Source organism: Alexandromys fortis, unplaced genomic scaffold (assembly GCF_014885135.2).
Source record: "Alexandromys fortis isolate MF-2015 unplaced genomic scaffold, M_Fortis_MF-2015_v1.1 scaffold_68, whole genome shotgun sequence".
Classification (NCBI taxonomy): domain Eukaryota; kingdom Metazoa; phylum Chordata; class Mammalia; order Rodentia; family Cricetidae; genus Alexandromys; species Alexandromys fortis.
In genome coordinates this window covers 5,455,560-5,469,722 of record NW_026067948.1, presented here as the reverse complement: position 1 = coordinate 5,469,722, position 14,163 = coordinate 5,455,560, and the positions used below count along the sequence as shown (strand labels likewise).

The 14,163-nt window shown below is 45.1% G+C and overlaps 1 protein-coding gene across 3 annotated transcripts in view; it reads right to left on the bottom strand.

Annotated features, from left to right (window-relative positions):
* The window catches only part of Ak5 (adenylate kinase 5), a 163,242-nt gene that overhangs the window by 54,082 nt on the left and 94,997 nt on the right, over nucleotides 1-14,163 (bottom strand). For all 3 annotated transcript variants that reach the window (XM_050149520.1, XM_050149522.1, XM_050149521.1), the window contains exons 7-8: nucleotides 8,491-8,581; nucleotides 3,389-3,465 (exon numbers count right to left, since the gene is read on the bottom strand). In XM_050149520.1, coding sequence (XP_050005477.1) covers nucleotides 3,389-3,465; nucleotides 8,491-8,581 — 168 coding nt within the window. The remainder of the gene's footprint in view (nucleotides 1-3,388; nucleotides 3,466-8,490; nucleotides 8,582-14,163) is intronic.

Below are 14,163 nucleotides of genomic sequence, written 5' to 3'. Positions count from 1 at the left end.
AAAAAAAAAAAAAAAAAAAAAAAAAAAAAAAAAAAAAAAAACAAAACAGAACCCGGAATGTAGAACTCAACATCCACCCAACGACTGCATGAAAAAAGACTAGTGGAGATTGAATTTTTAAATTCTTTTTCAATTCTTTTTTTTTTTTTGGACTGGGTGTGCTCTTTCAATCTGAATACGTGTCCTTTTCATGTCTATAAAATTCTCAACCATTGTCTGTTAAAGCACAGGATATATTTCTTGGTTCCTTCTGTCCTTGGTTTCTGCTGAGTTCTTCCTCACACTAGACAACTGCTCAGATTTCTGTTTTATTTTAAGGGAGTTTGATCTGCACCATCATTCTTTTTTTAGTTGTGTTCAGCCAACTTTCCAAACTGTTAATGGAATTTTTATTTTAGTAGTGATTGTATTTTGAGCCAAGAGCATTAGTTATTTGTCTCGTTGCTGCAACCGTATCTGACAACAGCGAGCTGAGGGAGGAGGGTTTATCTTGGCTCACAGTTCAAGGGTGCTGCCATCAGAGCATGGGAACCAGGTGACAGGAGCAGGTCACAGTGCGTCTACAGTCAAGACGTAGAGAGGAGGAGATGCATGCATGTTCAGCCAGCTTCCCCCTCTTATGCAGTCCAGGATCCAAGGTCCGGGAATAGTGCCAGCTTCTCCATGGTGGGGCTTCCCTTCACAATGAACTAATAAAGAATAGCCCTCATAGGCACACCCAGGGTCCAGTTTAATCTCTCATGGGTGTGCCTGAAGGCGTGTCTCTTAAACAACTCCAGATCCCGTTAAGCTGATAACCAACTATCACACTTATGATATTAATTTTTTCCTTTCTCTTTCCATCCTTTCTTATAGTTGCTTCATGGTGCCTATTCTTTCTTCTTTTCTTTGAATGTATAAAATATTCCTATCTAAGATTTCTTCCAGTGTTTTCCATTATCACTAGCTCTTGGGGTGTGAAGCCCCTCACTTGTTGCTGGGCTTTCTTGCTGTGGCTGTCTATAACTTCAGATTCTCCCTGTGAGCAGTGGCCATTTGCCTTGGCTGAGGCCTTATGGGTCAGCAACTGAAGAGGCGCCAACACTATACCCGGTTTGTCTTCAAACAATTAGACATCTACAGCACTCTCCCTCTCCACGGCCCGTGGACATCATGGAAGACAGAGCGGAAAGAGTGCCAGGGTGAGGAGGGGGTGATGCAGAGCTCCGTCTTCTATGCATGGTATGGTCGTGGTTCTCCTGACTCAGCAGCTGTGAGCACGTCAAAAGACACAGCTGATCTACAATCCGGCTTTGAGTAGGAGAAAGTTCATAAGGCCCTTCCCCTTCCTGAGAATGTGTAGGGAGTTAATGGTTGCTGGAGGCCAGACACTTTTTCAATGTTGTGGCCACTGGTGAATGTAAATATTCTTGTAAATAACCTCTGACCCCATGCTTCTATAAGCTACCATAATATAACCCACTGGGTCATCAAAGTGTAAAAACAGAATATCAAAGTAAAAGAGAAACTAATTGTGGATCAATGGACATGGAAGGAGGTCACAAGAGGGAACTGTGTGGCTATGACTAAAATTCATTACGTACATGCATGAAAACAAGACAATGAAACCCATTAATATTTATAATTAACACATGCTAATAAAATACCATAGGCAAGAAGCTACATCCCATGCTCCACATCTCCATTGGGAAACTATTTGTGTGACCTTGGGCAAATGACTCTGTCCTCAATTTCTTATCTGTGAGGTAGAAATCAAAATTCTACCTGTGGAGATGCTGTGGGAAGTTAGTACAACAGTCAACACAAGACCAATATCTTAGTTTTCTCTGTGGCAAATGCTTAATAAGTATTACTAGGTACTATAAACACAGGATAACCCTTGTGTCAATATTTTCATGTTTTGTGATGGGAGGAACTTAATTTATGAACACACACATACACATGTACATGCATGCTCACAGTACACACACATACACATGTACATGCATGCTCACAGTACACACACATACACACACATGTACACGCATGCTCACAGTACACACACATACACATGTGCACACATGCTCACAGTACACACACACATACACACACATACACATGTGCACACATGCTCACAGTACACACACACACACACACATACACTCACAGTACACAGACACAGTCAGTCATCACACATGAACAGCAGTCAGACACGTTTGCTTTACTTGTGACGTAAACTAGTTGGAATAGGAGCGGAAACCATGACAAGAACACACTTGGCTCTCCACCCCTTCGGAGAAGCACTGACAGGAGTGGGCACGGAGTCCAAGACATTGTCTTTAAAAAAAAAAACCCTAAGGCCTAATTAGGGAGTCAGATCACTGGCCAACTATTTTGGGTCATTAAAATATAGCAGTAGAGAACGTTCTTGCTGGGATGGAAATGACCCAGATTGATGTCTTCAGTTCTGTTCAAAGGGAACAAACACTGGACGCCTTGCCGTGTTTTCCTTGGGCATCACTCTCTGCAAAGAGTTAGATACAGAACAGCAGATCTCTGAAGCCACAGCTCAGCCATGTTCTCTGTTTAGTACTGGGAAGGTAGAGTGTATTCATTACTTTTCTCATTGCTCTGACCAATGTCGAGAGGAGTGACTGAAGAGGGAGAGGTTTATTTTACCCATGGTTTGAGACGGTACAATCTGTCACAGAGTGGAGGCATGACGGAGGGAGTACTCTCAGGGTGTGGTCACAGCGGCAGAGGGCTGTGTGTGTGTGTGTGAGAGAGAGAGAGAGACAGAGACAGAGACACACAGAGAGAGACAGAGAGACACAGAGAGAGAGACAGAGACACAGAGAGAGAGACAGAGACACAGAGAGAGAGACAGAGACACAGAGAGACAGAGACAGAGAGACAGAGAGAGAGACAGAGAGACATAGACACAGAGAGAGAGACAGAGAGAGAGAGAGAGAGACAGACAGACAGACAGAGAGGAGGGAGAAAGGCTGCTGCTCTCCTTTTTTTTTCAGTCTGGAACTCCAGACTGTGGAATATTGCTCCCCTGTTTTGATCTTGCTATCAGATGATCCTTCGCCCAAAGGTTTGAGTTATTCACTCACTCAACTACACAAAATTAGCCACCATACAGACAAGAGGAACTTATTTTTATCTCAAAGAATTTTCAACCGTAAGTCCCCACCGTACTGAACTGTTTTGGGTCTGAACTGGGGGCAGGTGAGAGAGAAAAGCATAGCGGAAGGAGCTATAGGACACAATGGCGTAACACGAGACACATTATCAGGGACCTGTCAGGATCTCACAAAGTCAACATTTCAGTTTTCTTGTTCATAAAAAGCAGAGATTAAAATAAAACAAATTTGAATAAAAAGATGCTTTGAGGTTCACTGACCTGGTCTTCATAATCTGATCCCGTGTCAACAATCTCTCCAGGGTCAAACATCATCGAAGGGTCAAGGTCGCTTGAATCTAAGTTTAAAAAAGACATGGTTAGCTGGTGGAGACTGTCTGTGTGTTTCCAAAGCAGCAAGTTTCCCAGCAGGCTGCCTCACTGTCCTATTGCTCCGTTAGCTGCACACACACTTACACAATCCTCCATCTGCCGCACTCTGTGTCTGGGCTGGGGTTAGAGGACACAGACACTCTGGACCCTGTCCCAGCTTTCAGAAGAGCAAGCTCTGGAAGAGCCTAACTTGTCAACAGCCAGACTCAGAAACCAGAACGTGTGAGGTACTAAACCATCAGTGGAGGTGACACTGGACCTGAGACAGGAACTTGAAGTTGGAGAGGGAATTTGAGTGTTTCGGAGAGATGGCTTCAGAATGTTCTATGACAGAGACACCAGGAGCGCCATGAACAGAGCAGAAGAGCTCCTTTCTAGGAGCTTCTGGTATACAAGGACTGATCTTCCCATTCTAAACCATGACTTTTGCCTCAAGCCTACGGGTGGCCTTAGCCTCAGTTCTAGCTTTATTTCATTTGCTGTGACAAATGCCTTCACAAGGAGACAGAGGAGGACAGGGATTGCTCAGCATTCAATTCCAGGTTTCACTCCATAATTGAGGGGACGTCAAGAACTCAGGCACCTTGACACTCACATCTGTAGTCAAGAGCAGAGAAAGATTAACATCGCTGCTGCCGGCCACTCAGCTGGCTTTCTCTACTCACACACAGTCCAGGGCCCAGTCCAGGAAATAATGTGGCTTGTTTTTAGGGTAGGTTTCCCACCTCAACTTATAGTCAAGATAATCCCCACAGACATGTCCACAAGCCGGGAAGATCTAGGCAGTTCCCACAGGCCAGTCATCTAGACAATTCTATGACTCTGGATTGTGTCAAGCTGACAGTTGAAAATGACCATCCTAGTCCTCAAAGATGAGAGGTTGTCTCTTTCGGGTAGTATAGGCTGCATTAAGCCAGTTGCCATTTATTCCCCAGGCTCAGAGTTAAACCATTAATTCCCATCATTGGTTCTCACAGGACAATGGACTTGTTCTCTCTTCATGATGCTTTCCTGTGTGGAGACACGGCACCTACCCCGGTACACACACCTCCCTGACAAGGAAAGAGCTGCCCATAAAAGGTTTAAGTATTCTGTGAAATAGCAAATGGTCTACCATTTCTCTGCAAACTGGGCTTTGACAAGTCATTCTTGGTCAGATATGAAAGTTTAATGGAGCATATTCTCACAAAACAGTACCCACTTCATCCACTTCTCAGAAACAGAGCACCCCAGAAGTAGTGACTCATAGTCATTCGAATTCCAGAGGCAAAGTGGGGCCTCACCCAGTGTCTCCACTTGCTTTACCCTTTCACCCCCTCTGTCCTTCCTTTCTGTCCCTCACCCTTTCTGTGGATAAGCCTCAGTCTTTAGGTCAGGCTGGCTTTGAACTTGGGAAGTGCAGGTGTGCACCACTATACGCTACTGACTGTTGCTAACCCTACTCTCCACCAAATAGAGAAGGTCCTCGCTGTTAGACCACTGTTTGTGGTTCTCACAGTCTCTTCCATGTTCCTAGGACAGTCTGACTGCATATCCCAGGATGATGTCAACTTGGAGCAGGTGCTACTGTGTGACAGCAACGATAGAACTCTGAGCTTCCACGTCTCAGTTCGCTCAGGCACCCTGCTGATGACAAACTCTAGGCAGAGCCACCCAATGGGCTCTACCCAGACTGCCGTTCAGTACAGAAAGCTACACGGACAAGGACTTGGAGGGTGTGGCTGTCCATTCAGCATTCTGAGACAAGAAGGGACAATAACGCATATGGAGGAAGCACATTGCAGGGGGCTGTGGAAACGTCAGAGGTGGAAGACTGGAATCTCGTTCAAGCCAGGACAATCAAGTTTCTTCCTAGGTGGCTTTTGTGCACAGCAGTGTTAAAGACAATCTGAATGAATGCATTGGCTCTCCTTAGTCACAGAGTGGATGTTGTCTTCTTGACTAGTCAAGTGGAGGAAGGCGTGTGGGTGAATGTGTTTCTCTCATCTCTGACTGTCCTTTGCTTCCTAGCGAGCCCCCAGGATCTGAATACAAAGCCTTGGTGAACACACAGCAGCAAGGAGTCCCTTGTCCTACTTGTTTTGTGGAGTTGGAAACCATTCTTCCAATCGATTTCAAGAAGTGCAATCTGAAGGGCCCTTAAACAAGCCACCAAGTAGGGACCACATGCTAGCCTTGGAAACAGCATCAAATTCATTAGAAAATTATTTCCAATCACATCAGAATGAAAAGCCTTTTGATTAAAACAAACTTCCCTTTTAGGAGGAGGAGGAGATTGATGAGCATTCCTAATCAAGGGCTCTGACAGAAATCTCACTGTATTACTAAGGGATAGCAATTCTTGACACACTGTTGCCCCTGGCAACCGCAGTATTAATATATCTCAGATGATAGACAAAGGGTATCATTATCAGCTCAGATAATGATTGAATGGCTTCCATTTTTCAAAGCACTAGTTGCTCAGTTTTCTGGAAATGGGGACTTTCCTAATAGCCAAGGCTCAGCAACTGAGCGAGGGAGACAAATGCTGGTGTTCCCCGTCTGTCTGCCAACCAGTACAGCCACAAGAACACTAGGCATGACTTTCTGCCTCAGAAACGACCACAGGATTCAGACATTTGGAAAAGTCTGGCTTTCATTCTCCCCCATTTTGAGTTTTCAGTTTCTTTTCCGATTTAAAGATACCCCCCCCCTTTTTAGATAACAAAGACAGGTCTGATCTGCAATGGCTCCCCACTTCCTGAGACACGCACTATCACTTGTTTTAATGTAAGGGGATCTTCAGAATCCTACCTTCAGCACGTCGTTAAGTGGGAACCAGAGACAAAAGGTTTTAAAGAGGCAGGCGCTAAGCCAATCAGAGAGCTGCAGGGATGGTGGGGGTGAGGAGTGGACATGGGACAGCTAAGGATTCTGGGTGTTTGGATATAAGAAGGGCACTGGTACCCCGCCTGCAGAGAAGCCACGGGTTTTATTTTGTTGTTTATCAGGAAGGCAATGTGGTTAAAATGGCATTCTCTGAGGATCCCCTTGCAGCTGGGTTACTGACTGGCAGGAAAGCCCCAAAATGGAAGCTGGTAAGGCCACCAGTACCGCAGAAGTGAATTTCCATGAAGAAATACCAACTGGTGCAGATATGAGAGCAAGAACATTGTTGGCTAACTTTCTGGAGCACAGGAAAAGAGGATTTACACTTGTTCCTGGCTACAGCTTCTTTCTAGACCATTACAGCCAGAGCCAGGATTTCTTATTCATTTTGTTTTGTCTTTAAGGGCTGGTGTAGGAGTTTCTTCTGTTTGTGTGTTGCTTTCATTGGTTAATGAATAAAGAAACTGCCTTGGCCTAGTTGATAGGGCAGAACTTAGGTAGGCAGAGAAAACAGAACTGAATGCTGGGAGGAAGAAGGGCAGAATCAGAGATGCCATGGATCTTCTGCCTGAGATGGACACACATCCCTATCCAAACAATTAAAATGAGTAGGATTTAAAAAAACAAAAGAATATGTTTTGAGGTCTTAAAAGATAAGGTAATACAAATTAGTTAAGAAAGTAAATTAGGGGGGGCTGGAGAGATGGCTCAGAGGTTAAGAGCACTGGCTGATCTTCCAGAGGTCCTGAGTTCAATTCCCAGCAACCACATGGTGGCTCACAACCATCTGTAATTTGATCTGGCTCCCTCTTCTGGCCTGCAGACTGAACACTGTGTAATAATAAATAAATATTTAAAAAAAAAAGAAAGTAAATTAGGTACACATCTTTGGATTCACCAAGAAGGATAGATAATGGAGTATTTTCTCTGAATTTGAAAATACAAATTGCCCGGATATTGTAAATGTAATTCTTCCTTGATAATTGCTCTTATTTTATATGTTTTATATTTGGAGTCTTACTATGTTAAAGCTAAAACCTTTCTTTTTATTCAGACAAAAGGGGGAAATGTGGAATATCTAACTATGAAAAGATGTGTTGCATTTGCTTATGTAAAGATGTATTACATTCATTTTTGCTTCATTTGTTTAACTATATAAATATGTGTTACCTTCATTTATGCTGTATTTAATGGTGTAAAGATGTGTTTCCTTTGTTTATGAATAGAGGTGTTATATATTTTTATGTTGTATTTGTTTAATGATGTAAAGATGTGTTGCATTTGTTTTACTTTGCCTGTCTGAGGCACCTGATTGGTCTAATAAAAAAACGGAATGGCCAATAACTAGGCAACAGAAGGATAGGTAAGGCTGGCAGGCAGAGAGAATAAGAAGGAGGAAGAATCTAGGCTTGAGAGAGAATGAGGGAGAAAGAGAGGGAGATGCCAGGGGCCAGCCGGCCAGGCAGCTGCCAGTCAGTCAGACATGGAGGAAACAGGAAATTAGGATGTACAGAATGAAAAATAAAAAGCCCCGAGACAAAACGCAGATGAAGAGAAACAGGTTAGGTTAAGGTATAAGAGCTAGTGGGACAGCATAAGATAAGGTGGAGCATTCATAATTAATAATAAGCCTTTGTGTCATGATTTGGGGGCTGGCAGCCGGAGAAAGTCACCACAGGTGACCATGAAGCTATGGGATGGGACAGGTGACCCTGGAGCTGTGGTTTGGGATGCACGCCGCTATCAGAGAATGCTTTCTCCAGGTAGAACAAGACAGAGTTGAGTTGCAGGAGATAGAGGGGCCCTGAGCACTATAACCTTCTATAGCCACACAAAATATGGGGCAGACTGTATTTTTCCTACTGTGGAGATAGAGGTGCTATGTTACATCATGATGGCCAGAGATTTCTATGTGCTACGACTAGAAAAAAGTCAGCAAGTACTCAGGGAGAGGTTTTCAGTCTTTCCTTTCTATTTGATTTTTATATTTATTTTTGAATCAATGCTAAGAATAGGGAAGCCCAGTCCCATAGCAGCTGGTGGAGCTTCGGCCATGGATAAAAATCCTGGGCCATTTGGCAGTTGATTCTCATATTATGATGCCAAAGGGCATGGTGACTTACCTGTTGCAGCCTCTTTGTTTGGAAATAACTTGTTGTCGACTGCCACGCTGATGTCATAGAACACGGCATCCTCATCGCGGTCAGCATCAAACTGGGGAAACCAGGGCAGACAAGTTTGCAACATGAGACCCATAAATGAGTTGAGTCTGAAGTACAGTGAGCATGCACCATACAGCCGTGTCTATGATGAGACAGAAACTAAAGCAGCTGTGTTTATAACCAGATCTCAGAGAGCTTTTTGATTCAGATCTCTAGCCAGATGGGGAAGGGCAGTAGGAAGAAAATGTTCAATCGCCATGGCTAAGAAAAATGGGCAACATTTTCTCAATACATAAAGCAAATTCTGGAAAGATAATTAAAATTTACTTATGGCTTTATGATTTGATTTTTCTCATAAAAATAAAAATATATGGTTATAAACAACAAGGGTAAAGATTTCTGTTTATCATTTACTTATTGTGTGTATGTTGTATGAGTGTGCACAAGTATAAGCAGGTGTGCATGCATAAGTGTGTGCAAGCATGTGGAGACTGGAAGTTGATGTTTGGTGTCTACATTTCTTTGAAATTTTTACTACAATTATTTTTTTGTGTGTGTATATTTGTGGTGTGTACATGTTATAGATGCACACTACTGTGTCTGTCTGGGTTACAGATTCACATTTCTGGGTCTGGCTGGATCACAGACACACACTACTGTGTCTGGCTGGATCACAGAGACACACTACTGTGTCTGGATTACAGACACACATTGCTGTGTCTTTCTGGATTACACCTGTGCGTTACTGTGTCCAGCTGGATTACAGATACACACTTCTCTGTCTGGCTGGATTGCAGATACACACTATTGTACCTGGCTTTATTCGGGCCTGGGGATCCAAACTCAATTTCTCATGCTTGTGAACCAAATGTTTTACCCACGGAACCAGCCCTTTTCTTATTCATAGGGTCATAACTCACAGAACAATCTGCTTATGTCATTTAGTGCAAGCGGATCGGAGAGGCCAGCTGGAAATTTCAAAATGAAGTGCTCTACCGAATTTCCTAGTCTGACCACAGCACGCATATTCACATGAAAAGACAAGCGAAAACACAGCTTCCCAAAGCACCGATGAAACATCCACATCAGGAAAGACAATGGCAGTAGTGGGGGCGGAACGGGCATCAGCCTTGCGGCACAACGGTGTCCACATTTTCAAGGGCAGAAACAAGTCTTTGTCTTAGTTTGACCACATCATCCGGAATCAACAGGCTGTACAAAGCTCCCTAGGGATACAGCCTTTCTGGGCTTCCTCTCTGCTACCCTCCCAGGTGTCCCACCTTCAGTGGGAAGAAACTGATTCAGTCCTCCTTCAAGAGTTTACCTTTAACTAAAGTTAGGAATGAGTTTGAGAGGAAACCAACGGGCTGCTTCTTTAGCATTGTTTCAGCTTCCTATTTCCACTGAGTGCATTCTCCAGCATCAGGCCAGACTCTAAAAGACATTCTCTTCTCCCTTGCCTCAGGCCAGAAATTTCAACCAAGTAATCTCCCCCCCCCCATGGTCATCTCTCTCTGCCACGGGAGGGCCCTCAGATGCAAAGAGCCCCCGAATGCTCACGAGAGCCATCCATGGGAATGCATAGGTGTTTTTCATCTGCTGGTGAGCCAGAGAAAGGCAGATCCCAGGGTTTGCTGGCTAGCCTGACCGGATTGGTAAGCCCCAGGTCCCAGTGAAAGCCCCTGTCTCAAAAAACAAGTGATGGATCCACAGTAAAGAGAACTAGCTGCTCTCCCAGGAGACCTGAGTTTGATCCCAAGCACCCAGTGACAGCTCAGAGCATCTGTAGCTCCAGTCCCAGGCTATCCAATGTCCTTGGGCAATGCACACACACACGTACCCCATAGATATAACCCGCATGCAGAACACCTGGTCACATCAAATAACAATAAATTAGTCTTAAAAGCCAACCAAAGAACAACAAGGTGAATGGCTACTGAGGAATGACATCCAAAGTTGATATCTGGCCCCCACATTCATGTACACATACACGTCTGTGCATGTGTGCACCTGAAGACAGACACATGCTCACACTCACACATGCTCTCTGTCACAAATTTGAAAGTTCCTTCTAAGTCACAGGCTGCTTAGTGTCTTTTTGGCTTTGTCTTTTCCATTTTCAGGTTAAAAAAAGGTAAAGATTGCATTAAAACTACAACACCTTAAAGACTTATGGTGCCTGCCATGAGCTCTGCAGACATCAGCGGTGGATTTGGGGCCAAAGGAATCTCTTTGTAGTATTGAGTTTCCAAAGCTTCATAATCCACCAGAGAAGATGAAAGAGACACACCTACACAAAAGGGCAGGAGGGGCGGGCAGGGGGAGGTTTGTGTCTGAGACAAGGCATCCCTGTATTTTGATTTGAATTCCTGCAGCTCAGACCTGTGGACTCAAGCTCTGTAGAAGATATTTCTTTATAGAAGAAATAAGGGCAAGATGCAGAGGTCTAAGTTCCGGCAGGGTTCTTTGCAGAGAGATGCGTGCAGGGCACGTGGAAGCTGCAGATGGCCGAGTGGAAGACTCATGGTCTCCACCTTCTCTTACTGAATTCAGATGCTCAATCAACAGTGTTGTTGAGAAAAGCAATCAGAGTAAAGAGATTCCAGACACACCTCTTAGGATATTTATAAAATGCTTCCAGAAGAGAAAACTCCTTGAAGTCAAAGTCTTAACAATGTAACTGTGAGTTTGGTTGGTTTGGTGATAGATAGGAAGGCAGCGTGATAATTCTGCTTAGCTAGTAACACTAGCTCAGAGAATATTCTTCACTGTCTACATCAACACAACACCAGCACGGCTAGAAAGATCACAACACATCACTATTGGCTGAGAAACTACTTCACCATGATGGTTGTCTGCCGCAGCCATTCAGCCTCTGCAACAGCAGTGTGAGAAAGTGTTCCCATACATGTGCACCCCGTCCAGCAGCGTGCACACAGGGATGCCCTCTCACACACAGGACTATCACCGTCAGGCTTGAAACAGCCCCTGCCTGACATGCCACTCCATAGTGGGCGCTTGCTAGTGTGTGGGAAGTACGTGTGAAGCTGCGGGCTCATCCCTAGCACTGTATAAAACAGCCAAGCCACCAGACACAACAAAGACAAGGCCGAGGCTGCGAGGGATTAAATGACCCTTCCTAAGGTCACATAAGTGCAGAGCCAGGGGCTGGGCACACTGCTGGCCACATCAAAGTGTGAACTCTGTCAGCTGCCAATGCTGTGAGCCAGGGGCTGGGCACACTGGTGGCCACGCCTAACCATGGGCTCTATCAGCTGCCCATGCTGTGAGATGAGCACTCAGCTCCCCCTGGCAAGTCACTGAAAAAGTATTGAATGTTGGGTGTCATTGCTCACTTCCATAACCCCAGGATGTGGGGGCCTTGGCAGGGAAGAGAAGGAAGTTTGCGGCCAGTCTGGGCTACATAGCAAGACTCTGTCTCTAAGAATAACAACTTCCTTCCTCTTCAATTTAAAATCTGGTGTATGTGTGCGTGTGTGTGTGTGTGTGTGTGTGCACGTGCGTGTGTGCATGCATGGGTGTGTGCCTGTGGGTGTGACTGTGTATGTATGTGTACATTCTCCTGTGTGTGTGTTTGCATGGTTGTGTGCCTGTGGGTTTGACTGTTTTTGTTTGTGTTTATTCTCCTGTGTGTGTGTGTGCATGGATGTGTGCCTGTGGGCATGACTGCGTATGTATGTGTACATGCTCCTGTGTGCGTGTGTGCATGGATGTGTGCCTGTGGGCATGACTGCATATGTATGTGTACATGCTCCTGTGTGTGTACAAGCGTGTGTACATCTGTGTGTACATGCTCCTGTGTGCGTGTGTGTGCAGGCACACATGTGCCGGGGAGCACTCCTGGAAGTCCGAGGACAACTCTTATGAGTCTCCTTCCACCCTACCAAGGTGGAGTCTCTGTTTTTTCTGCTGTGCTGCATACACCAGGCTTGCTACCCATGAGCTTCTGGGCAATTCTTTCTCCTCCTTCCATCTCTTTGTAGGACTGCAGGGATTACAGACATGAGCCACTGCCTTGGGGTCTTGTGGGCTCCAGTGATCGAACTCAGGTCATCAGGCCGGTGAAGCAAGTGTCTTCACCTGCCGTTTCCCCCAGCCCCCCATTGAGCACAGTCTGTATGACAGGCTCTGGACCAGATCATAGTGACTCAAGGGAGGAACACTAGCCCATGTTGGTTTTACCCCGCTATAGCACGGCTAAGGGAAAGAAGAGGTTAAAAGGAGAAGATGGAGAAAGGGAGCCACGCTCTGCGGGCTGAGGACCACACTGTGCCTTTCCTGCTTCTCACTGTGCTCAGCAGCGTTTGAGCTGTCAGTCAGCCTCCAGACACCAAAGCGAGTCGACCAGAAAGCTAACTTAATTAAAGTACCCTTTTCCCTTCCTCTTCTCTCTTTCCTCCCAGCGTTCTTGCAATTGGAGGCTTTTGAAAATCATAAAATTGTTAGATAAAGATTTAAACCTTTGTCAAGAAAGTTTGCAAAATAAGGAAGCTCGAGCCATGAAAAATAAATTTCAGCTTTAAGTGACACCCATACCTTTCCTAAGTCTAGGCTCTATTGTCTCTCATGCTCTCGAGTTCTGAACAGCACCCTGGAAGGCTGAAATGCACGCACACACACATATGCACACAGGCACGCATGCACACACACACACATTTGAAGCCATGAGATATGTGAGTAGAACTAATTTTAGTCCTAGAAGAAGGAAGATCAGGCTCATTCCAGTTTTTGTTTGTTGGTTGTTGTTCTTTTCCTTCTCTTTCATATTAATCTTTTTCTTAGTTGAGATGCTTCATCCAGTCATCACCACCACCACCACCATCACCACCACCACCATCACCACCACCATTACCATCATCATCACCACCACCATCATCACCACCATCATCATCACCACCATTACCACCATCATCACCACCACCATTACCACCATCATCACCACCATTACCACCATCATCACCACCACCATCATCACCACCACCATTACCACCATCACCACCACCATTACCACCATCATCACCACCATTACCACCATCATCACCACCACCATCATCACCACCATCATCATCACCACCACCATCATCATCACCACCATTACCACCATCATCACCACCACCATCATCACCACCACCATTACCATCATCACCACCACCATCATCATCACCACCACCATCATCACCACCATCACCATCATCACCACCACCACCATCATCACCACTACCACCACCATTATTGTCACCACCATCACCATCACCACCACTGCCATCATCACCACCACCACCATCTGGAGATGGAACCCAGGGCCTGGCACTCACTAGTCTAGGAATCACCCCAGGTTATCTTTTCCTTTCATTTCCTGGCATTCTCTAGCCAGAGGCTCAATTGTCAGCCAAAATAAATAAATGCTTCTGTTTTCTTGACTAGCTATGATGGCCAGATATGGTCAATTCATAATTATGTGGAAGAGTCAATGGAAATCAAATAGAATTAAAGAGATCAGCTTAGAAAATTGAAAACTATGGGAAATGTTTCTGACAGAGGAGCTCAGGGCAAGCTGACGACAGCATGGGAACAGGCAGGAAAAGGGGCCAGTCTTCAGTCAGTGCACACTGC